The sequence below is a fragment of the Arvicola amphibius genome, chromosome 1 (assembly GCF_903992535.2).
Source record: "Arvicola amphibius chromosome 1, mArvAmp1.2, whole genome shotgun sequence".
Lineage (NCBI taxonomy): Eukaryota > Metazoa > Chordata > Mammalia > Rodentia > Cricetidae > Arvicola > Arvicola amphibius.
Genome location: NC_052047.1, coordinates 126,459,288 through 126,482,720, shown reverse-complemented (window position 1 = coordinate 126,482,720; position 23,433 = coordinate 126,459,288). Strand labels below are relative to the sequence as shown.

Sequence of the window (23,433 nt, the reverse complement as noted above, 5' to 3'; positions counted from 1 at the left end):
AGTAAGACAAACAGAAAAACGTTGAGTGTTCCCTTCCTCTCTGCATCTTGAAGGGTTACTCAGAACAACTAACAAACAAGCTGTTTTTTTTTTTTTTTCCCTAGGGCAGAGCCTATCCCTAGAGCATGCCTCAGGACCAAGATCCTTCAGGAAGAGGATCTTTAAGTAAGGGAGCCTCCCAATTAGCGGGCTGGGTTTTTTCTTATACCCCCCACGTATAGACATTCATCTTTGCCAACCTCAGGGCTCAAATAATAGCTGCTGTCTCCCTGTTCTAGAAGCATTCATGTGGGTCAGATTCCAACGTGAGGATGTGTGCTAAGCTTCTCCATAATTTGGAACACTCATGAAGAGAGAGACCCATCTTGGAAGGCTCTCAGATAGAATACTCCAGGGGTGTAGGCTATTATTTTGGTGAGGAACATATGTGCATGCCTTTGCCTTCATATTGTGGGAAGGGAGAATGTCAAAGGGTTTTGGGATGAAGCCTTTGTTGGGAAGGCTAGACAGGCTTGGAGGGAGGATATTGCTCCCTGGGAGTCTTGGAGCTCTCAGCCACCAACAACATTCTGGAGAGATGCCAAAGCAGAAGTTTATGTACTAGAAATTAAACTCAAGGTTACAATCCAGACTCCCAAGACAAATACAGTAAGAGCTCCTGCAAAGTACATTTTCCTTCCTTCTTTGCTATCCTTTCTTCTTTCCTTCTTTCCTTTCTTCTTTCCTATCCTCCCTTCCTTCTTTCCTATCCTTCCTTCTTATCCTCCCTTCCTTCTTTCCTATCCTTTCTTCCTTCCTTCTTTTCCTTCCTTTCTTCCTTCCTATCCTTTCTTTCTTCCTTCCTTCTTTCCCTTCCTTCTTTCCTATCCTTCCTTTCTTCCTTCCTTCCTATCCTTCCTTCTTATCCTTCCTTCCTTCTTTCCTATCCTTTCTTCCTTCCTTCTTTTCCTTCCTTTCTTCCTTCCTATCCTTTCTTTCTTCCTTCCTTCTTTCTTTCCTTCCTTCCTTCCTTCCTTCCTTCCTTCCTTCCTTCCTTTCTTCCTGCCTATCTTTCTTTTCCTTTCCTTTCCTTTCCTTTCCTTTCCTTTCCTTTCTTTTTGCCACTCATCAATATCATAGCATACGTCTTTGAGACTGGAAGATATTTATCCTGTCTTCAAGACTCTATTAATTAGTAAAGATAAATATTCATGGTAGATTCTGGTGGCCACCTTGTCCACCAGGTACAGCTGGTTCCTTCACAGGGATGCCATGAGATCTATACCTTTGCCTAAGCCCACAACATTAGAAGTAACCTGACTGGATGAGGTTGGCAATCTACTTGGCACTCCAGCATGGCCGAAGCTTCAGAACCTGGGGAATGTGGGACTCTGGTAAAGAGTATCCTTGCTATTCCTTAGCCTTCCCTCCGCACTGCCAACCTCACTTATCACCCTCTTCCTGTTCCCACTGAAAATTTTGACCAGTCATTTGGTAAAACATCATGTTGAAGGGTTTGTAGAATTTCCGAAGTCTGTGGATGACATCTGGGTCAATGCGGGGATGAGTCCGACCTTTGCTCTTGCCCAAACATCTTGGGGCACTGCTGTCTTCTGGCTTTTTCAGGCAGGGGAATCCCTTGGTTTTGTTGAAGTAAAAGTGCTTCTCCGTCACAACACGCTTGAGGCCTAGGAAATCCTGTACTTTGGCCATCTCCCCCGCAGGGTCCACTATGAGCCGCTCTCCACTGACGAACAGGATCTGAGAGAGGGGGAAGTACTGCAGCCAGTTCTCCAGGTGCAGAGCATAGATCCCGATGCGAATGGCACTCCACGAGGCATCAATCAGCCCCAGGGTCCGGTTTTTGAAGGCCAGCACCTCAAAGGTAGGGATCTCTGGCTTCTTTGACAGCGTCTGGGTATAGTCAGAAATGGCCCTGGTCACCGGGTTTCGCACCACCACGATGAGTTTGATGTCCTTGGCCATAGAGTGAATGCGCTTGGGAGCCTCATTTGTCACAAAGTAACTGGGCGTCTTCTCCATGGTTATCTGCCCGTCCACTGTCTTGGGCATCACATTTCTAGAAGAATGAAGAAGGGGGAAATACAGTGATTATTACCATACCTAAGATATTTGAATATCTTTCCAAAAATTCTATGCAACATATAACAAAGGTGGGAGGCACCAAATAGAACCAATAAGCACTGGGAAGTTTTTTTGTTTTTTTTTTTTTTTTAATGTACCAACTGTAGGCTTGACTATGCAATTATTGGAAAAGGCAGCCTAAGGTTAATGCATTATTCTTTGGGAGTCTTGTGTCCCTGGATGTAAACTGCCTTTCTACCTCTTACCAGTTGTGTTTAACCTAGATTTCCTTATATATTAGTTTTAAAATCTCTGAAATGGAGGTAATGATAGCACCAACTTCAAACTGTAGTGTGCGGATTAGGGGGATAATGTTTGAAAAGCATTTAGCGTGGAATCTCATGTGTGCATGAGCTTAACAAATTAAGGGTTTTATTATTGTTGTAGCAGCTTTCAGGAAATGTTTGAGCTCAACACGACCTCAAAGATTATCTGGTCCAGGGTTGGCAAATTTTCACTGCCTTCTATTTGTCTGTGCAGTCACAGTTAAGAAGGATTTATAATCTTTAAATGGTTGTGGGGAAAACCCAAATGATAGTGATAGTAGAATTGCGTGCTACATGGAAATTATGCAGAATTTAAATGTCAGTGCTTGTAAACAAACCTTCACGGGGACACAGCCGCACTTACTCACTTACAGATAGTGTGTGTGCTGCTTTTGTCAAATAAACAGCAAGTGGCGTCGGTGCGACAAGCATGTGACCCACAGAACCTGCAATATGCATTGTTTTACTTTTAAGGAGTTTTTCTGAACCTTGACTTAGTCCAAAAACATTGTTGAATAAGTGGTGAAAGCGAAGCCCAGGGATAAAGAAAGGACAGAAATCAGGCGAGCTTTGTGTCCCCAGAACACAACGTAAGCACATCCCTGGGCCATGACATCTTCATTATAATGGCCTAACACTCACCTTAAGTTCGTTTGAGAACAAAGGGACACACAGACTGCAAGCATAGGTTGGGTACAAGACGCACATTTTTCTTTGCTTCTGAGTTTGCCCTGTAAACTTCTCACAGAGCCTGCTCTAGCTGGGATCTTTAAAAAGCCACCAAAGCCATAGGTTAAAGGCTTTGTCTCCAGCCTGGGTAGAGTGGTAGAGTCTTTAAGGGTGGAGCATTGGAGAGGAATTTAGGTCCTTGGAGTCATGCTCCGAAAGGGCTTATTACGAGACTACCAAGTGGGCTCCAGTGGTTGAAAGCACTGGCTGCTCTTGCAGCGGACTGCGTTTGTCTCCCAGCACCTGCGTGGTGGCTCGCGATGAACTGAATCTCCAATTCCAGGATATCCATCACCCCATACTGATTTCTGCAGGCACCTGGCCTACACTCAGTGCACAAACATACAGGCAGGCAAAAGTACACCTACATATAAAAAGAATAAATCTAAAAAATATCATTTTAAATAATGGGCATGTTAAGACCCTAGCATCTCCTCTCTCTATTCCTCACTTTTATTGTCTTGGCCATGAGAAGAATGGGCTTCTTCCACCGTATATGCCTTCTATGATAAACTTGTTGCCACAGACCCAAAACCAATGAGGCAAAGCAACCACGGATTGCAATCTTTGGAACCAACAGCCATAATAAGTCTTATTTCTAAGTTGATTGTCTTGGATGTTTGTTAAAGTAACAGAAAGATGCCAGGTAATAAACACGCCACCCCACAGCTCTTGTCTACTGGTCTCCTTGACAAAAACATTTGCCAACTCCATCCCTCCATTCACATTTTCCTCCGGGGAGACAATTTGATGCCACTTCCTCCAGCCCAAAGCAGAGGACCAACCAGTGATTGAAAACGAGGCCCACAATCCTATTGTGCAGTCAGTCTGCCCTAGGCCTATGTAGACCAGTGCTAATTGAGGACAAACATGTTCGTTACCTGATGGTATATGGGCCACCTGCCACCAGGTGCTCCATTAAATCCATTCTCTTCCAAGCCGCGCGCTAAAGTGGTACATTCAGGATCACACAAGACCTCTTTGTTATGATGACATGCTTTTAAATGTCTCAGCTAATAAAACTTAATACAGACGAAGATCCCTTAGCCTCTCCTACCATAATTAAATTTATTTACTATCACTTGCGTGGAGAAAGAATGACTTCTTTTTATCTCTAATTCACATGCTCTGTCAATAATTAATTGCTGCTGGGTTTTCAGCTTTCACCGCAAGCTCTTTTATTAAGCAAGAGGAATTTGCCTGGTAGAACAATTCGCTAGAACTAGACCTTGTTGGACTACACTGGTTGGGCAGAATATAGTTTTCAGATCAAAGCCCAAGGCATGGTCATGGGTAATCACGTTCGTTTGGGGGTGACAGGTTCCCCAGAATATCTAGTGTCTGTGTGTGTGTGTGTCAGTTTGAACTCACTAACTGTGCTGGTCTCCTCTGGGAGGGTACAGCTAAGAAGAAACAGTCTTTGATTGTAGCCCTGCCTAATCTGGTAACCTGAAAGTTCTAGTGGTGGTTTTGGTCTCACTAAAGGCCCTTACCCCATTTGGAACCTCAACTCCTTACAGAAAAGATGGGGCCAAAAAAATTCCATGCTCGCAGGTCTGAGATAAAGACTAAATGAGATGATGTGGGCATATCACTTGGGAGAGTATCTCATGAATGCTAGAATCTTATTTTCACTTAAGCCGGCTGTCTAGGAGCATTCTCAGAGCAATTCTTACAGAAGGGCAGAGGGAAAGAAATTACATTTGACTGAATGGGAAAACCGAACTGAGGGTCTGATCTAGAATAAGACAAATTGTGATTCATACCAATGTCATCAACTGCTTCTTGATCTAGAGGCTGGGGGCCAATAAGAAAGCTGCCACTAGCTCTGGCTGGATATAAACTCAACCCTGTTCCTATTTCAGCTGGAGCGATTATTTCCTTAACCGATTATGGAACTCACATCATATTACAAAAAAATATTAAATAAACTCTGTTGAAAGAAAACCTCCTTAGAAGTATTATTTTTGCATGGCTTCCCCCCGATTTTGTTCCCTGCGTTTGTGTATGTCTGTCCTGTTGCATTTCCCCTCGGTACGGAAGCAGCTGTGCAGCTCCTCTTATCTGTTCTTTGTACTCATGCTCCTTAAGCCTCAATGCTTACTTTAAGTCCCATTCAAATTCATCTCCTCTACTTTAGGTAATTGACAATCTGCCAAGATCCTTGTGGATCTTGACTCTTTTATCCAAAGCATCTGGGATGAAGTAGTTCCCAACCTATAAGCCAGTGGATACAGGAGCGTGTGTGTATGCCCAGCTCAGCATTTGATGCAAAGCAAGAAACAGGCAGGGGCACTGACGAAAGCAGAAGGCAGAAGAGGGGTCCCGGTGCCTCTGATCATCCTGCTGCAGGTGAGTGTGACAAACGTGTAACTCCAGGACAATCCCACAGCACCCATGGTAAAGACTGGCTCTCTTAATTAAGATCCAACAGGTTCTTAGTCCACGAGATGATTCCCAGTGGCTTCTCCCACGACTATGAAATGGCAGGTCTATGCTCCGCTAAAGCTCATGATTTCATTCACTCTCTCATTTATTCTCTTCATAAATGATCATTTTCTAGTAATATCACAGTGGATGAAACAAACTTGGAGCATGCAGCCGAGCTGGGACTTCGGACAGATGAAAAGAGAGTCACAGTGCCGTGTAATTAACTGTCCTAATCCTCAGAGTGGGTACCATTACTGTTCCAGCTCTACACAGCAGGAAAGAGGCTTGGAATGCAAGGTCTCACTACGGGTGTGTTTTGTCTCTAAGTTCAACAGTTAAGTTATTCAGAAGTTAGTGGGGTGACTCTCTGATGAGTGCCTGCCAAGCCACTGATCTAGTCTCTGGAGCTGAGGCCAATCCCGGGGCAGGTTTTATTGTAATAAGATTTGTTGCTGTTTCTCCTTCCCAGATCTCTCATCTGGAACTCTGATGCGGCAACTATTTCTGCTCTATCCTGCTCTCCTCTCCTGATAACACTGTAGAAAGCAGGGCTGCACCAAAGTGCTTACCACACAAGCAGTGAGGACCTAAGTTTGATTTCCCCAGGACCCACGTTTGTAAAAAAACTGGGTGTGGTAGTACATGCTCACACTTTCAGCACTCAGGAATCAGAGACAAGTGTAACCACAAGGTTTCCTAGCCAGCCTGCTTCGCCTACTTGGAAAGTTCCAGGCCAAGATTCACCTCTGGTCCCTACATGCACAGGTGCACATTTGTATATACATAACAATGTGGATACACACACACACACACACACACACACACAGAGAGAGAGAGAGAGAGAGAGAGAGAGAGAGAGAGAGAGAGAGAGAGAGAGAGAGAGAGAGAGAGAGAGAAAGAGAGAGAGAGACTCAAGAAGACATTTCTTTTATTGGATATGACGAACTTCCACCTAGTCTTAGAATCTTATCCTTCCCACCTTCTTGAAGCTTTCTACCCTCAATTTTTTCGTTTTTAATTAAGTTCTTCTCAGCTGGGTCTGACATTTCAATACACCCATGTTCTCACATCGTGGCGTGCGTGAGGAACAGGAGAAAGGCCAGGGATGCTGGAGGGAGTTAGTCAAGGTAAAAGAGTTAGAAAATAAGGTCAGGAAAGATGGGCGGGGAACAGATCCTGGAGGGTCTGCCTAATCTGAGGAAGGCATAAGGATTCTTCTCTATATCACAAGAATGCATCGAAGAGCACTGAACAGGAGACTAGAGTATAGTTTGCACTTAATTACCTTTTCTTGCTGAGACCAGAGAAGAGAGTGTAAGTGTCAAGGGGAGCATGCTCAGACGCTATGTCAGGACTATAGGTTAGAAGTGGTAGTAGTCCCCAGGAATAAGCACCAACAATCCCTGTTGGTGGCTGGACTGATTTTAAATAAAAGAGAGATGCCAGGGACCACTGCAACAGCGTGGCGGACTGATGGTTAGTTACGAGAAGAGCAATCTAAAGTGTAAAACAAGCAGCCGTGGAGAGGAAGACAGCAGTCTCGTGTGGAATCTGGTACATGGGATATCAGTTACAGCCTCAAGTCAAGCCAGCAACTTATCCGTGCATGGGAAATTCGGGGGTCAGACCTGAGATTAAGCTGGGAATTCATATTCTCTGTGCATAGTTCATCTGCCAGGAAGTTAAGAGAGCAATGTCTACCAGCGGATGGTGAGACCTGCTCTTTGTCTGTGTCGTGAATTCCCAAACAGAAAATTATTTAAATGCTTGTTGTGTCAAAAAAAAGTTAGTATTCTCAAAGATTTCTCACTAACTCTTATTTTATTTCATTGTACTGTATTTTAATTTTGGTACATAGCCTGAGATTGAAGTCAGAGTATTCGGGACCTCCCCCATGCTATATAACTGTCCCATCACATCACAGTCCCTTACTAACACATCTTAGCTCCCAGAGCCCTGGCATTGCTGAGAGTACAAGAAAGACCTGACGTAGAATGGGGTGAAGCTCCGTGGTGGAGGGCTGGCGTAGCATGTACCAGGCATAAATCCCCGAATTTGTTCTTTTACATTGCAAAAAAAAACCAAACACGTATACAAGCAAACAAACATACTGGAATTGGTTCCCATGTCCTGCAAAGCTAGTCTCAGTTTTTGAGGATATGGGCAATGCTTTACTCGCCTGTGTTATTCATGCTGAACGTGGTAAATGCCAACACATAATGTTCTATAGCATTGTAGCAATATAGCATTATTTATAGCAGTCACTGGCTTATTATGGGAATGATACACAAATGAACACAGGGAAGCAGGAAATGGGAAAACTGGATGAAACTGAACCACATGCTTCTTAGACCAGGTTTTCCACATTTGGGGGTCAGTGTGCCTTCACCACACCATCCCTGCCTGAAAGACCATGCACTTCATTGTGCACCATATGGCGAGAAAGCACCACATCTGGTCTGGGAAGAGCTCGTTGACAGTATCCTGGGTGCTCAGAGCAGCTGTGACATCAGCATCAACACACAGTCCTGAAGTGAGAATCGCTCCGCCCAAGCTGTCAGCTGCTCTCGCAGCACGAACGTTTCTGAGATGCCCTCAATTCTCATCCCAGCCCCCACCCTCTTCCGTTGGTGTAAGCACTTTGCTAAGCAGAGGCCTGTGCAATTCTAGTTAGCAGCATACAGGGCCTTTAAGGAGACCGTGACGATAGTTGCCATAGTGCCTCAAGTACCATTATGTACAGAGGGCTTACCTACCCCATGTTTTGTTTCATGCGTGGGGGAGGACTGACTTCACTAAGCACTTTCAAACACAAGACTCTTCTGTGAAGTCAAGAGCACAAATTCTAGAGCTCTACTTGCTAAGTTTGCACAGGTTTATAAGTCGTATGATCCTGTGCACATTACACAGCTAATACAGATATAACTTTCCGTTTTTCAACTAGAATTTGAAGGCGTAAGTCACAAAACAATCCCATACCAGTTTGGAATTATGATTAATAAAAGGGTTATTTATTTAAGGGGAAAAAATCTTACAGATCACCGTCCCAGACGAAAGCCCTCTGTGTGATCAGGAATGAGTCTATCAGCCTGGAAGCCAGAAGCAAGAGAGCTAGTGCATGGCTACCTACCACTGCTTTTTAAAGCAAAAAAGACCATGCCCAAATGGGCTGGTATCTTAAAGGCTATTGGCTGAAAGAGCAGAAGGAGCTGCCGGAGCTCCCGCAGCAATAATTCACATTCAGTAGAAAGTGGTCCACTTTCAGAATAAACTATGTTTTGAATTTGAGTCTGTTCCTGGATGAACGTATCTGATATGACTCCACCCAGCTCTGGTTTGATTGGCACAGGGTCACACTATGTTGCTTCCGTAGCTGTGTCTGCAGGCATCACACCGTGCCACCTGTACTACTTTCCCTCAATGCTGAATCACAGTTCATGTCCAACCACACCACCATGAGGGTGAACAGTCAACAGTATATATTGGAAGAGTGATGGTGTTCTTGGCACACTCAACCCATTTTTAGGGGCTGAGAGTAGGGAGCAGTTGGTAGGGAAAGTTTGAGGCCAGTTTGGAAGGCATGAGGCCCTATCTGAAAAACAATACATTGTCACCTTCTAATACCTTAACAGTCTGATGACTTCATTGAGTGCATCCCCACTGTAAGTTAAGGAGTATCTGCAATGTCTCATTCTCATTGTCTGGAGAGCAAGCATCACATGAACAATCTCCTTTTCATGGGGAATAGTGTCAAATTCATTATCTAGAGGGTGACTTGCATGGGGTCTCAATATAGTTGCTGCTAATTCCTTAAAGCTTTTTTACTTTTTATACCGTCATCACATCTTTAGAAATCAGAAAACTGAAGCCCAGTGAGATTGATTAGTTCATTCACAGTCAAGAGAGGTAGAACCAAATCCAATCTTAGGGTTTTGTCTAACACCATAATCTGCCCTCTTGGTTGCTTCTTGACTCGTGTCAAATTACGAGGCCTTAGCAAAGTGACATGACTGTCCCAAAGTCACTCTGCTAGTAGGTGGCGAAGTGGAATCTTAAAATCAGTCTCGTTACATGAACAGTGAAGGCAGCTTACCACTGGGAATCACAGAACCCTAGACATCCTTGCCAGATCAAGCTACATCATTCAATTTGTGATATCTCTCCCCAGGGCCTCCTCAACTGAAGCAAATGGACACCATCATGAACACTGAGGGAGAAAGCAATCAACCATATGAGATATAAAGTGCCCATTCTCCCTGGCAGGGTCAGTGCCGGGCCCGCCTTTAGCTTGCCTTGAATTGCAGGTGTGTGGGCACCTTACACTTTCCCAAATGCATTATCTAGTGGAATAAATGGTGCTTAAATTAGCAATATTTTCTGAGCCCTCCTGATGAACTATAACCCACGATGATGGTGGTTAAAGCAAGGGCAGGTGGTGGGGCCAGCTCCTCAGCACCGAGGGAAGAAATACACTCACACGTCCACGTGACACCTGTGTCACATTAGCCTGGCTCCACCTCACAGGCCCCCAGCATTCAATGAGCCCATAGAGAAATGGAGAAAGTCAGGCTTTAGAGAGGAAAAATGAATCTGATCCAATGGTTCATGGGCCGCACCTTGCCTTCCCCAGGCATGTCGGGAATTTCACTGTGGTTTTCAAATCTGAGTTTGTGAGAAAAAGAAGTGCAATCCATTTTTATTTGTATATGAAAACCACATTCATAAACAGAGGACTGGAGAAAGCTGCATGTTCTGGGACCACACTGCTCTAAGCTAGATTCAAAAGGAGGTTCTGGGCTACTGTTCTGACTTAAGAGTTAGCTTGGTTAACGAATTTAAGTTACAAATGTTTCTGCCCTGGACCTCATCTTCCTATGCATAAAAGGGGCTGTGTTTCAAAGTAACTCTTGGTTCATCCAACTGAGTATTTATTGGTGATTATTATATACAAAATGTTAAGTGCACATTGGTGTAAAAGCACGTGTCGTCCCTGACATTCAAGACACTCTAAGCTCTTGGAGAGGAGGCTGGGACAGACTATTTCTGTGAGATCCCTCTCTTGCTGCGCCTCATCTATATTGCCATATCCCCATACGGAGAAAAGGAGACAGAAAGGTGTGGCAGAGAAGTGAAAATGATGCAGATGATGATAAATGGAGAAGGAGAGAGAGAGAGAGAGAGAGAGAGAGAGAGAGAGAGAGAGAGAGAGAGAGAGAGAATGTGGACCAAAAGAATACCAATAAGGAAAACAAAAACTGTCTCTGGGTCTAAATGTCACACAATCACAATTTAGGAGAAAATAGAAAATAGTAAACTCAGGTCTGGAACATGTTTTTCTGTTTTGAACTTTATGTCAGGTTAGTAGAGATCTTTCAGAACTGGAGGATTATGATTCTCACTGAGTTTATTTGCTTTGGGGGCTTGGTTTTACCTCCAAAGAACTATCTGGAAAAGATGTGGGAATTCATCCCTATCCTCATGACCATCATTTCCATATAACCCCATCACCAAGAATGGCAGCCAAGAATGGGATGTTCACCTCCAAGGAAAGTGTGATTTGCAGTGATTTATGAACTATAAAGATGGTGTGCCCTGGGGAACTTCCAATGAGCAGCCTGTGTGTCAGAATCTGGATCTACCCTGAATTTCACAATAAGAACTGTGTACAATGCTAGGTAGCACCCGGCCACTGTCTTTTAGGTGCTCATAGGCCCCTATACACATACTAATCACATGTGCACATTGATATTGCCCGATGTCTTTGGAAGTTTCAATCATCCCTTGTGATTCAGTAGTCTAACCAAGATTCCTAGATTTGGATATAGTCTGTGCCTTTCATTAAGGGTAGGATGTTGGACAACCTACTTAGCCTCTCTCTGCCTAGATTTTCTAAGCTACAAACTGGAATGGTGATAATTTATACCTCATATAGTTGCTTTAAAATGGAGCAAACTGTGTCCGTCAACCTGAGGCTGAGAAACTTATAAAGAACAAAAGATTGCTTGGGCTCATAGTTCTCCAGGCAGAGCCCTGAGAGCTAGCGACTGGTGGTGGCTTTCATGCTGTTGGAATTCAAGCATAGCACAAGACATCCATCGTGCCTTGACGCTAAACTGTCCTCGACAGGTTCCTGTTCCGAAGGTTTGTCCCCAGCTGGTGCCACTATTTTATTTTCCTAAGAAGCCTCTAGGAGATGAGGCATAGTTGGTAGCAGTACATCCTTAGAGAAGGACCTTGGAAGCTCATCACTTGTTCTGCTCCCACTCTCAGCATCCTGATACCAGTGATATGAGGAGCTCCCAGCACTGTAAAGGCCCAATCACACCTTCCCTGCCATGGCAAGGTAAAAGTTTCTAAAACTGTAAGCCCAAATTAGCCCTTTCACCCTTCAGGTGTTTTTCCGGTTGTTTGTCACAGTGAAGATAATACATACGTGTCACTAGAGGGAACACTCGTGTACAGATGTCCTCTGGTTGCTCTCTCTTTTATAAAGCCACCAGTACTCAAGCACAGGGACGTCACGCTGGTGACCTTTTATAATCCCAATCAATGTCCAAAGGCTCTGCCTCTAAACATCATGAACAGATTATGTTCCTATCCTCTTAATATCTCAATTAAATTTCACTATGTTCCTCCCTGAACATGGCGGACAATGAGGGCTGCTGAGAAGCCAAGGACAATGGCACTGAGTTTTGATCCTACTATACACACTGGCTTTGTGGGAGCCTAGGCTGTTTGGATGCTTACCTTCCTAGACCTGGATGGAGGAGGGAGGAACTTGGACTTCCCACAGAACAGGGAACCCTTACTGCTCTTCGGACAGGAGAGGGAGGGGGAATGGAGACGGGAGGGGGAGGTAAATGGGAGGCAGGGAGGAGGCAGAAATTTTTAATAAAAAAAAAAAGAAACAAAAGAAACAAAAGAAAAATAAAAAAATAAATTTCATTATGTTCCTATCCTCTTAATATCTCAGTTAAATTTCAAACTCTGAACCCTGGAGGCACAGACTCAAACTTAATTCCAACTAGAGCAGCTGCCTCCATTGATAAACACCACATAAGGACTTTATAAGTCTATGCTGTTTTAATGAGTGCTGTCATACAACAAAGACAATCAGCAGCATTGTAGAAGCTCTGTCTTGGAATGCTGACTCTCTGGATTGCTAAATGCCATGCCCTAGATAAAGGAGTATTAGCTGTGTGGTACCAGTTCTGAGTCTATGGTATCCCCTGGGTAAGTGTGACTTAGACAAAGTGGATCCATCAGTAGAGTCAGATCCCATATGATCACATGAAGGCTGATTCCTCCTCTGTAGCTCTGCACAGTGACTAATTGGGAGTTTCTGTCTAAACTAGAGTTATAGATTTGAATGTAAGGATACTTTGAATTAGAATATAATAGCTTTTTTGAAATCCAAGAGCAAAGGATTAGTTTATCTTTTTTACACAAGATAGTGCTGTTCACTATCACCAGAAAGTACCACAGCTTTTTCTCTAGCCCAGCGCTTCTCAATCTTCCTAATGCTCTAATCCTTTAATACAATCCCTCATGTTGTGGTGACACCCTCCCCCACCGCAAAATTATTTTGTTGCCACTTCATAACTGTAATTTTGCTAGTTATGAATTGTAATGTAAATATCTGGCATGCAGAATATCTGATGTGTGCCTCCTACGAAAGGGTTGCTGGACCCCCAAAGGGGTCACAGCCCTCAGGTTGAGAATCACTGTGGTCTAGCCCTTCGTCTTTTGTGATCAGACCTTCCTATCCGGATATCATAAGACAAAATGTTCTATGATTTTGAATGAATTAGAGGGTTGAACATGAGTCATCTGCCCCTGGCTGGGGATCCCATCTGGAACATACTTGTCTAATATTTTGTTTATGTACCTTTAAAGAAGGACTCTCTACAGAACCCTATACACCAACTTCTACCTGCTATCTTGTTCTCTTTCCTTTCCACAGGCTCATCATTTCAAAGGGCAGGTGCAACAATTAAACACTGATTACAGAGGTGCCAGAATCTGCATGAGCCCTTTGTGCTCACAGTTAACAGACAGTAGCAGCAGGAGCTTCAGGCCTCCTTACCTCACCCCGTGCTCCCTTCTCAGGTGTGTGTCAGCCTGTCACTGCCTCAGGGATGCTGCCAGTCCTCCCTCTTGGCTTCTCACCTGTAGCCTGCTTTTGTTTCAAGCCCTGTTGACTCTTCCTGAGCCTATTTCCCCCTGATGAATGTCTAAGCCCTACACCCTCAAGCTATGTGGGCCATTAACAAACCTCAGTCTTGGAGAGACAAGAAGGTGTGGTTGTTTATGAGGGCAACTGCCAATATGCCAGGCTTCTGTTCAAGTCTTTTCCCTTTCTTGTCTACATTTTGCTTTGCTCCTCCTGCATAATGGTTTGCCTTGTTGGTCAACTCGATTAGATGAAAAGATAGCTAGGAAATCAGTAACGACTTCTTTTTGTACGAATGTTTCTAGAAATGATTAACTGAGATGGGCAACATGCTCTGAATGCATGTTCATCCCATAGGCAGAAGGGATTAGACATGGAAAAAAGTATCAGGCATGAAGAGTCGTCATTTGAGATGTTGGGTGGGGCTTTCTAACAGACTCCCAAAACAAACAGCCTATCGCTGTTGCCCTTGGTTACCCTCTGAAGGTGAAAGGTAAATCTCCATTGGTAAAGATACCATAAACTTCATAAATAAGGCTCAGAAACCCATGAACTGGAACTGACCTGAACAGGCCATCCTTGAGGACTTTCATGTTACCAGAAGATGATACACAAGTTTTCTAAGCAGGAGACAACCAACAGTCCTACCCAGTAATGGCACCCATGAACCACAGCAATGACTATGGCACAACAACCCTATGGGTGCATTAGTGGCACACATACCTTGGTGGTAACCAACTGCTCTCTAGTTGGACTTGAGACCCACTCAATGAAAGGGATGCTATGGCTGGTTCTGAAAACCTAGCTAATTACCCAGAGCTAGTGAAGTCATAATTGTTGGAGGAGAATCTATAGCCACTACTGTAATAAACCAGCATAATCCCTACCTACAATCAAAACGCATTTGTTCTTATACCCACAGATAAGTGTGGTTTTCACCCCTCATCAAGGAAACTTCTCTTTGCTATAGGTGGAGACCCCTACAGAAAACCACAACCAATCAAAATGTGGAGTTGTGAAGTGTAGTCCCAGGAGATGCAGCTGTAAAACATGACCATACAGAAAGCTCAGGGAACAATTCAGAAGGGGGAGCAGAGAAGACTGTAAGAGCCAGAGGTTCAAGAAGTTCACTGTGAGATTATGTATTCTAGTCATATTAGAAGACATACTAATACATTCTCACCAACATGACTGCCTGAACATGAGTGGACTACAGACAACAACAGCCATGCTAAAGTGGATGGGGTAAAGCCCATGAGGCCTCAATCCTACATGAAGAACTATAGGCAACTGAGGAAAACTAGGAATGGGAGAGGTGGCTGTTTCCCTGGGAAGAGCACACCACCAGTTGTCCAATGCCAAATGGTCATCCCTGAAACATACAAGTAACATTATATGTACTCATCAGGTTATATTTAGGAATATGTATGCATATGTAAATGCATATAGGCATATAATAACAAATGATGAAGAAGGAAGTCATTAATTTGAAAAACAAGGAAGGCATACATGAGAGGATTTGGAGGGAGAAAAGGAAAGGAGGGAAGGGAGAATTGTGGCATCTAAATCACAATCTAAAAAATTAAACAAAAACGGCAGAAAGAGGAAGCCAGTTCATCCAGGCTTTCTTAAGCCCTGCTTCCGGACCACCATGACCTGAGCACTGTGCTCTTCCATCCCATCCCTGCCATTCCACAGCAAAGCCTCTGAAACCATGAGTTGAAATAAATTGATTTTTCTTTCATTTTGTTCTTGTTTAGGGATTTTTTAAAGAGGGATCTCAATGTACCCCTGATTGGTCTCAAGGTTCTGAATCTCCTGTCTCAGCCTCCTGAGTGCTGGGGTTGTAGACGCGAATGACTGTTGTTAAGTGACCTTTCCACTTTTTAAGGGTCAGGCATCTGCCAGAGACTAATGTCTAACTCAGCCCACCTTTGTGGCCCCATAAGCTATTCAGGTTAATCACTATTGTGGCAATTTTTATATGTATTGGTTGAAGCATGAGACAGTTGTCTATGATGTATCCAACCCAATCAGGTAAATTAGTGCTTCCATCTATAAAGGCTCCACTGGCTGGGCCTTTGTAGCCACCAAATGGCCTTCCTAAGCACCATCCTCTCTCTACTGGAACAATATCCCCCATACTGATGCCATTGCCTAAGACTCTGGCTCTGCCACTGCTGTGTATAGGACTTTGGACAAAGCTCTTAATCACCTAAAACCCCAGGTTCCACTTCAGATAAAGCAGGGATGGACAACAAGAAGAATGAGAAAATGCTTTTTACAATGATGACGCACTTCTTGGCATATCTGCGAGGAAGTCACTGCTCACTGTACGTTCAGGTTATTGCTGCTTCTCCATAGGATTCCTAGCTCTTCATTGTGTGCTCTCAGAGAATGGCACATTAAGACGCATCATGCTAATGGTGAGGTCATTTGATTTCTGCCTCTCCATCTTTAAAATGAACTGGGCTATTTTGTAAATAACTTGCCGATGTTTCTTCCCTGTGGTCCAAGGTATCTGACCAGTGAGACGGTTAATGTTCATTGAAAGCACTTGAGGTTTTATCTATGAAAGTGTTGCTGGGGTCAATCATGTCTGGCTAGGGAAGCTTGTAAAATAAGTCAGCAAGACGGAAGCACCTGTCTCTATGAGTGACAGGTGTGAGCGCTGCTGTGAAGAACAGGCGTGTCTTGCCTATAACTGTGCACCAGTTCTGGAGTTTGGCTACAACTGAGACAGAGGATAAATCCACCCCACAAGCCCCATCTTGCTCATGGCAGCCAGGGAAGCCGGGGGGGGGGGGGGGAGAGTCTCCCACAGAGTGCCTCTGCAAGAGTCTTCTCTGCTGTCCTTGAACTGTTTCCTTCAGAAGTTGCATCCCCAAATCAAGAGCTCTAGCATCAATGATGTAAAATACAATCATAAATTAATTAGTGCATCATACTGTGTCTGTATTTAGACCTGACTTTCACAGCTTGAGGTGCATGAAATACTAAACATATTTTTCAGCCAATCAATCTGATCATGGAACAGATGGAGCGATGACAGCTAGGAAAGCGGTTGGTGCTCTCGCTCACCCCATAACTTGCACCATCTTCTATTCATATTATATTGCTCCTTTTTAACATGGTCTCCTACACCAAACAACCCATGAGAGTTGCTCCCTTCTTCATATAATCCCCTTTGGTCCACGCCATAGGAACTTGTTCTCTGAAATGATTTCTCTCGCATTCTCATTTCCTTGGGCCTCAATGTTCTGTCCTAAAGTGCCAAGAAGGGAGGTGACGTGGCTCTTTTGTGTTCTGAGCTCCCAGAACTCTGAATAGTGCCTGGAATCAGGCAGCTCTCAAGAGATACTTGTTAAATAATAGAGTAAAAACAAGAGGACAGTTAGATGGGAGAGAGGAGGAAAGAACAGGGGGTTGGGCTCAAATTGAAGCAGAGTCATACCCAGCAGACTCCCCAGTAACAACATATATAACCATATAAAACCCTCCCTTCACTACCCATCCAAGTCCCACCCCCACCTTAGCCCAGGAAAGAGAGTCATCATCTACTCAATTGCTCTGCCGCAAGCAGGGTTCCATCACCGACATTTCCTTTCCCCACTCATCCCAACATCCAGGAAGTCTCTCTGCTGCCTTTGCTGTGAAAGCACATCCTGTTTGAAGTCCTCCCCTCCTCCCATCATCCTCTTCGTGTCACTTCTCTACCCCATCAAACTTTTTGCCTCTCTGCTCTCTCTGATATCCAGTTTCTCCCCATCTCGTTTCTCTATGAATGCCGTTATCCACACTGAACAGGAGTAAGATTTCAGAAGCTGGCACTGGCTGGGAGGCAGCGTCACACAGAGAGTAGGAACTTGGCCTCTGGGGCTGAGGACATAGCTCGGTGATAGAGTGCTGATTAACATGTGCAGGGTCATGGGTTCCAGTCTCAGCACTGCCGGAAATGACAGTACCAATACCTCATGCTTCACTCTCTGTAACTGTTCTACTTGGAGACTGTGAAGCATTTATTATTTGATTCTTGGGACCTTAATTTTACTATCATAAATTACAGCTTGAAAATAGTAAAACATTTTCCAGAGTTTCAATTAGCTAATATCTACAAAGTCACATGATGAACCTCCTTGTGAGCCAGTGGTAGTCGTTAATCTATCATTCAAGTACTTAAATCCTCTCATATAGTCCTCATTATATTAATAAATAGTAACCTCTTTCTGTGGCCCCCAAGATCTCTAACCTCAAGTCCAATGTTTATTTCTTTCTAAAGAAGGATTACTCTATTTTTAACTGTGTGTGGTGGGGTGGAAAGTGAATATAAGCGCAGTGCTCACAGAGGTCAGAGGTAACAGATTCCTGGGAGCTGAAGATAGAGGCACCTCTAGGCCACCTGATGTGGGTGCTGGGAACCCAACTCCCATCCTGTGGAAGAGCCATAGTGCTCTCGATTGCTGACCTTTTCTCCAGCCTCAAATCCTATTTTTCAAAGTTCCACCCTCCCTGGCCTCTTCACTATCCCTAACCACTCCACACTCCACCGGAGAGGAACCGGCACCTGGCGTCGTCTTGTATGTTTCCTTTCCTTTTTTTCTTTTCCCCTTCTTTCCCTCCTCTTTCCTTTTTTGTTCTGTGACAGAATCTCACTGTATCATTCTGACTCACCTGATACTTACTATGTAGCCTGAGGTAGCCCCATACTCACGGCAATCCTCCTGCCTCAGCCTCGAGAGTACACTGGCTCTTTGCTTACTCTAGACTGGTCTTCCTGAGAGCTGTGTGCGCCTGTCATCTCCCTCTCAACCACGTTTGCCATTAACTGTCTAGACTTGTGATTTCCAATATGGGAGCCACTAGACATGTGTAACTATTTAAACTTAAATTAGCTACAATCAAAGAATCGATTTTGCAGTTGTAGGAGCCACATTTCATTTGACCAATAACACAACTAACCCCTTGCTACTTAGTGTTTTAGAGACGTGGATGGAGAACATTTTCTTCACCACAGAACATTGTATTTCATAGCACCTGTCTGGACTTTTGTGCTTTTGTTTCGGCTATGTGTCTGCTAAAGGTCACCTCTAAAAACACTTTGATCACGAAAAACAGCACCTGCCCCAAGTCATGTTCTGTCGCATTGTTCGGTTTAATTTCTTCATCCCACTTCGTGTTATTGGTCAAGAGCTAGAATTATCTAGTTCAACACGGGTTCATATGACTGCTGATGCCTTCCCCACCTGAAATTAAGTTATACAATAGCAAAATGCTGTCTTGTTCATTGTGGATCTCTGTTACCAGTATAAATCATGGCACATTATGAGTGCTTAATAAATGAACAGGTGAATAAAGATGAAACGGGTGACTCCTTGATAGACACATTCACATTCATATTCTCTCTCTCTCTCTCTCTCTCTCTCTCTCTCTCTCTCTCTCTCTCTCTCTCTTTCCCTCCCTCCCTCTCCCGCTCCCTTCATTAACACAAAGGACCCAGAAACAAAACTAGAGAAGCCATGACAACTCTGGCCTGGTGATATATGAACCCTCATCTCTTTGCTACTATGTGATCAGAAGGCAGAAGACATGGAGTTGTGTCTGATAAAGATGCTAATGTATGCTCTTCGCTCCCACCAGCATGGCAGACAAAGCATAGTTAAGGTCTAGCGAGATCTACACAATGAAATTCATATCTAATATAGAAGCATCATCCTAACCTTTAGGAAGGCACACTGAAGGAAGAATTGATGCTGCAGTTTTAATGAAAGGTCTGATCTAGATTCCATGCTGAAGATCAGGCTGCAGTTCAAGGGGAGACTTAAAGACTGGGAACACACACAAGAGGTCAGCACAGGGCTCACCCTCCCTTCGGAATGTCCACCACCTCGCTGAGACTATGCTTTAATGAAAAGCAATCTGTATGTGCCTGTTCATGTGTGACTGAGGGCCTGCTGTCTGACTCTCCAGCACTCCTGCATCTGAAATTTGGAAGCAATTCCCTGCAACTGTCATGCAAGTGACCTCAACTCCAGCAGTCTATTTAAAGTCCCTGACCCTCACCACTGACAACTCTGATTAAACAGGTCTGTGATGGTACCCTACCATCACATGTTTACTAAAGGTGTCTTTGGTGGATTCTAACACATCGCCACACTATACAAATGTACTCCTGCCAATTATCTGAAAGACAAGAGACTATCACACAACTATATAAATGGGTAGACACAGAGGAACAAGTAAGTGACTGGGGCTTAGCGTATCCTGATAACAGTGGCGCTGCACATCCAATCATAGTCGGATGTCACTCCACACTGGTCTTCAAGTCAGTTTCTTTCTTATTTGGTTAAAAAACATCTACTTAAAGAAAAGGTGTATATTTCTACCCCAAAGGGAATAAAGACAATTTATATTGTAAAAAATACTTGAAAATGTCCTTGGTTGTCCCAATTCCTGGTACGCATGCCCCTGAGAATCCTCTGCCTCATTAGTGTGGGTGATAGCAGAGACTTGAATGCTCTCTCAGCCTGCCAGCAGTAGTTGGGCCATTAGTGCAATAGCCCACACCCGTTTTGGAAGAACATGTTCATGAGAAGTAACTATCCCTCTGGTGTCACCGACCTAATGCACTCTCCCGTATGACCCCACCTTGATGCTCTCGCTGTTGCTCTGGTAGGGATGGCAGGGAGACAGGCACAGCCCCCAGGTAATGTGTCATTCTTAGTCTTGATTCAGGTTGCCACCTTGGTTGAGAGCCCCAACTTACTCTCACCCTTGGTAAGCCACTGTGGGTGAGCATGTTTCTGAAAGACTCAGACAAAATTCTCTGAGTTAGGCAAGTGTGTTTCTCTGATACTAGAAGAGGAAAATATACCCTGCTATGTCCAATTGGCTGGCTTAATCCAGGGGAACAGCTAACCAAAGCCTTCTTGCAGAGTTGTTTCCTCTTTCCCATATGAGATGCCACATGCATCAGAAAAATTCTACCATGACCTCCATCACCTACAGAAAGATATTTATTTGATAAGAGGTGAGAGCTACATCTATCTGTAGGTATAGAGATAAGTATTTTAAATGTGATTAGGAATTATACTAGATTAGGGAAATGACAGTAGGAGGCTCTCCTCTAGGGTACTTGGCCTTGCCAACTATGGGTAGTGGGATAGGCTTATAGTTCCAAGCATGATTGCCCTCCTGTTGGTCAGGCTTTAAATCTACTTAAGCAGTTGTTGGTTACCCTCAGGATAGAAGTGCCACGATTGCGCATCTTGTTGTTCTGGCCATTGCTGTGGTTCTTCGATGTTATAACTGGATAGGACTATTGATCACTTTTCTCTCTTGCCAGCTAAATGGTAGATATGCAATACCTACACCAAAGGTTCAGTGAACATCACAGTAAAGGAAGCAGAAGGAGCTTAAGAGCCAGAAGACTGGGGCATTTTCTGTATATGGCAGAGAAACTGCTCCCATGGAATCTCAAAAATATGATTGCCTAAACCAGACCAAAAAAATGATAGAATCAATTGACATGCCTGTGTGGATGAAATAAATCTCACAAGGCCCCACCCCTAAATAAGAGCTACAGGTAAGTAATTACTACTGAGAGAAGAAGAAGCAATCTGCCCCAGGAATAAAATCATTAGTGGGTTATTCCACTTTAAATAGTTAACCCTAAACACACATACACATGAGCAGCACTAAGTGAACTTTGAGCGTGGCATGTTGTGTTTGTATGTGTGTGTAGGTCTGTCTGCATAGAACTCTTATGAAATCCATTATATTATTTAAGATGCGTACATGAGGGTATGTTGATATAAATAACATAATTTTTATGTACCATTCTAAAATTTAGGTTTATGTTCAATAAATATTCTTCAGGTCTTTCCAAATCAGTGCACAATCATTTTTAAATGAAAGTTGCATTGAAATATTACACAAATCACACTGCATCTAGCCACTCATTACACAAAACACACTGCACCTACCCATTCATTACACAAACCACACTGCATCTAGCCATTGATTATACAAAACACACTGCATCTAGCCACTCATTACACAAAACACACTGCACCTACCCATTCATTACACAAACCACACTGCATCTAGCCATTGATTATACAAAACACACTGCATCTAGCCACTCATTACACAAACCACACTGCATCTAGCCATTCATTACACAAGTCACACGGCATCTAGCCATTCATTTGCAGAGGGTTTTTGGTTTCAACAAATTTTCCATAGTGATGCGTCAAGCAAAGGAAACTATCCTGCAAATGCCTCTCTATGTGCTGTTTATCATTTCTCTTTGGTAGCCATAGGAAAGTTGAAACACCAGATCATGGAGACTTCTGTATCAATGACTTTTGGAGTTTCCAACCTTTTGACATTGGAGCATGAAGCTATCAATTTCAAAGTTAATCCCTAAAAACTGTGCAATTATGTGTGTATGTATACACTATAGATATATATACATATATGTACATACACACATAATACACACACACACGAAACCACAAACCAATCTCATAACATCTTGATACCATGGTCAAAATTTAGGTGTCCGTGGCTGTGTGGTTTTAAGTTTATGGCTTCTTGTTGGGCCACAGTCACAGCTATGCTATGGCATATGCGGCCCACAGGCCAGAGGCTGGACAGTTCTGCAAGTTTAGCAGGTGTTATGACAAATTGCGCTCCCCCTCACATTCTTGTCTCTTCAGTGACCCGTAATGATGTAATGACTTTGAACCTGTTTGTTTCTGCTAATGTTGGCTGATAGCCACCATTCAGTCCTCACGCCTGTCCTATTGCCCCGTCTGCAGCATGCTTCTCCGTGCTGGCTCCTAAGGCCTTGGTAGACAGGGTATCCCAACTTTGACCTTCCCATCACATGGTGCATTTACCTTTCCTTGTCTTCTTGCTCAGACTGTAAGTTTCTGTAGAGAAGGGACCTGAATAGACTCACAGAAAAAGTTGGCAGGTCTGGACCAGATTAACCCCCCTGCTTTTTCCAGATGCTGTGCTCCCAGCAGTGATTGAAACAGGTGGAGCGTCATGTGAGCTTTGGGCATTGAAAAATATTGATGTGAGAATAACTGCATGTGGGAAATAATGCAATTTGGTACAACTGTGCAGGATGAGGAATGGTCTACTGGCAAGATTAAATATCTGCCATTTGGGTCCAGTCCCCATCAGCATCCATGGGTTCCAATGTTCATACTCTGCATCCAGGCCTGTTGGAACTTCTTGATGTTTTACTAGGCACATCGGACTTTGTCAAAGCTTGTAACTTGATTGCAACACTCCAAAGTATTCCAATTTCCTTCCATTCCTACCTACTGATTGATCCAAGTCTTGTGCACAGAATGCCTGTTTCAAAGCCTCCTCAGTAATCTTCCCTGAACACACACAACACACACACACACACACACACTTCATATGAATAAGTGAATATGCATACACACACTGTGTATATATGTGTGTGTGTATGTGTATATATATATTAGATAGATAGATAGATAGATAGATGATAGATAGATAGATAGATAGATAGATAGATAGATAGATAGATAGTCATCTCTCTGTATCCACAAGGGGCTCTTTTTTTAAAAAATTATTTTTTATTTTACATCCTTCTCACAATTTCCCCCCTCTCCTCTCCTCCCAGTCCTTTTCCCCATCCCTCTCTGTTCCCACCCTCCAAACCACTCC

General features: G+C 43.7%; 1 protein-coding gene across 1 annotated transcript in view; it reads right to left on the bottom strand.

Annotated features, from left to right (window-relative positions):
* Positions 1 to 1,422: 1,422 nt before the first annotated feature.
* The window catches only part of Hs3st4 (heparan sulfate-glucosamine 3-sulfotransferase 4), a 409,927-nt gene continuing 387,916 nt past the window's right edge, over positions 1,423 to 23,433 (bottom strand). Inside the window, exon 2 of the mRNA XM_038344328.1 lies at positions 1,423 to 2,059. Within this exon, the coding sequence (XP_038200256.1) occupies positions 1,423 to 2,059 (637 nt within the window). The remainder of the gene's footprint in view (positions 2,060 to 23,433) is intronic.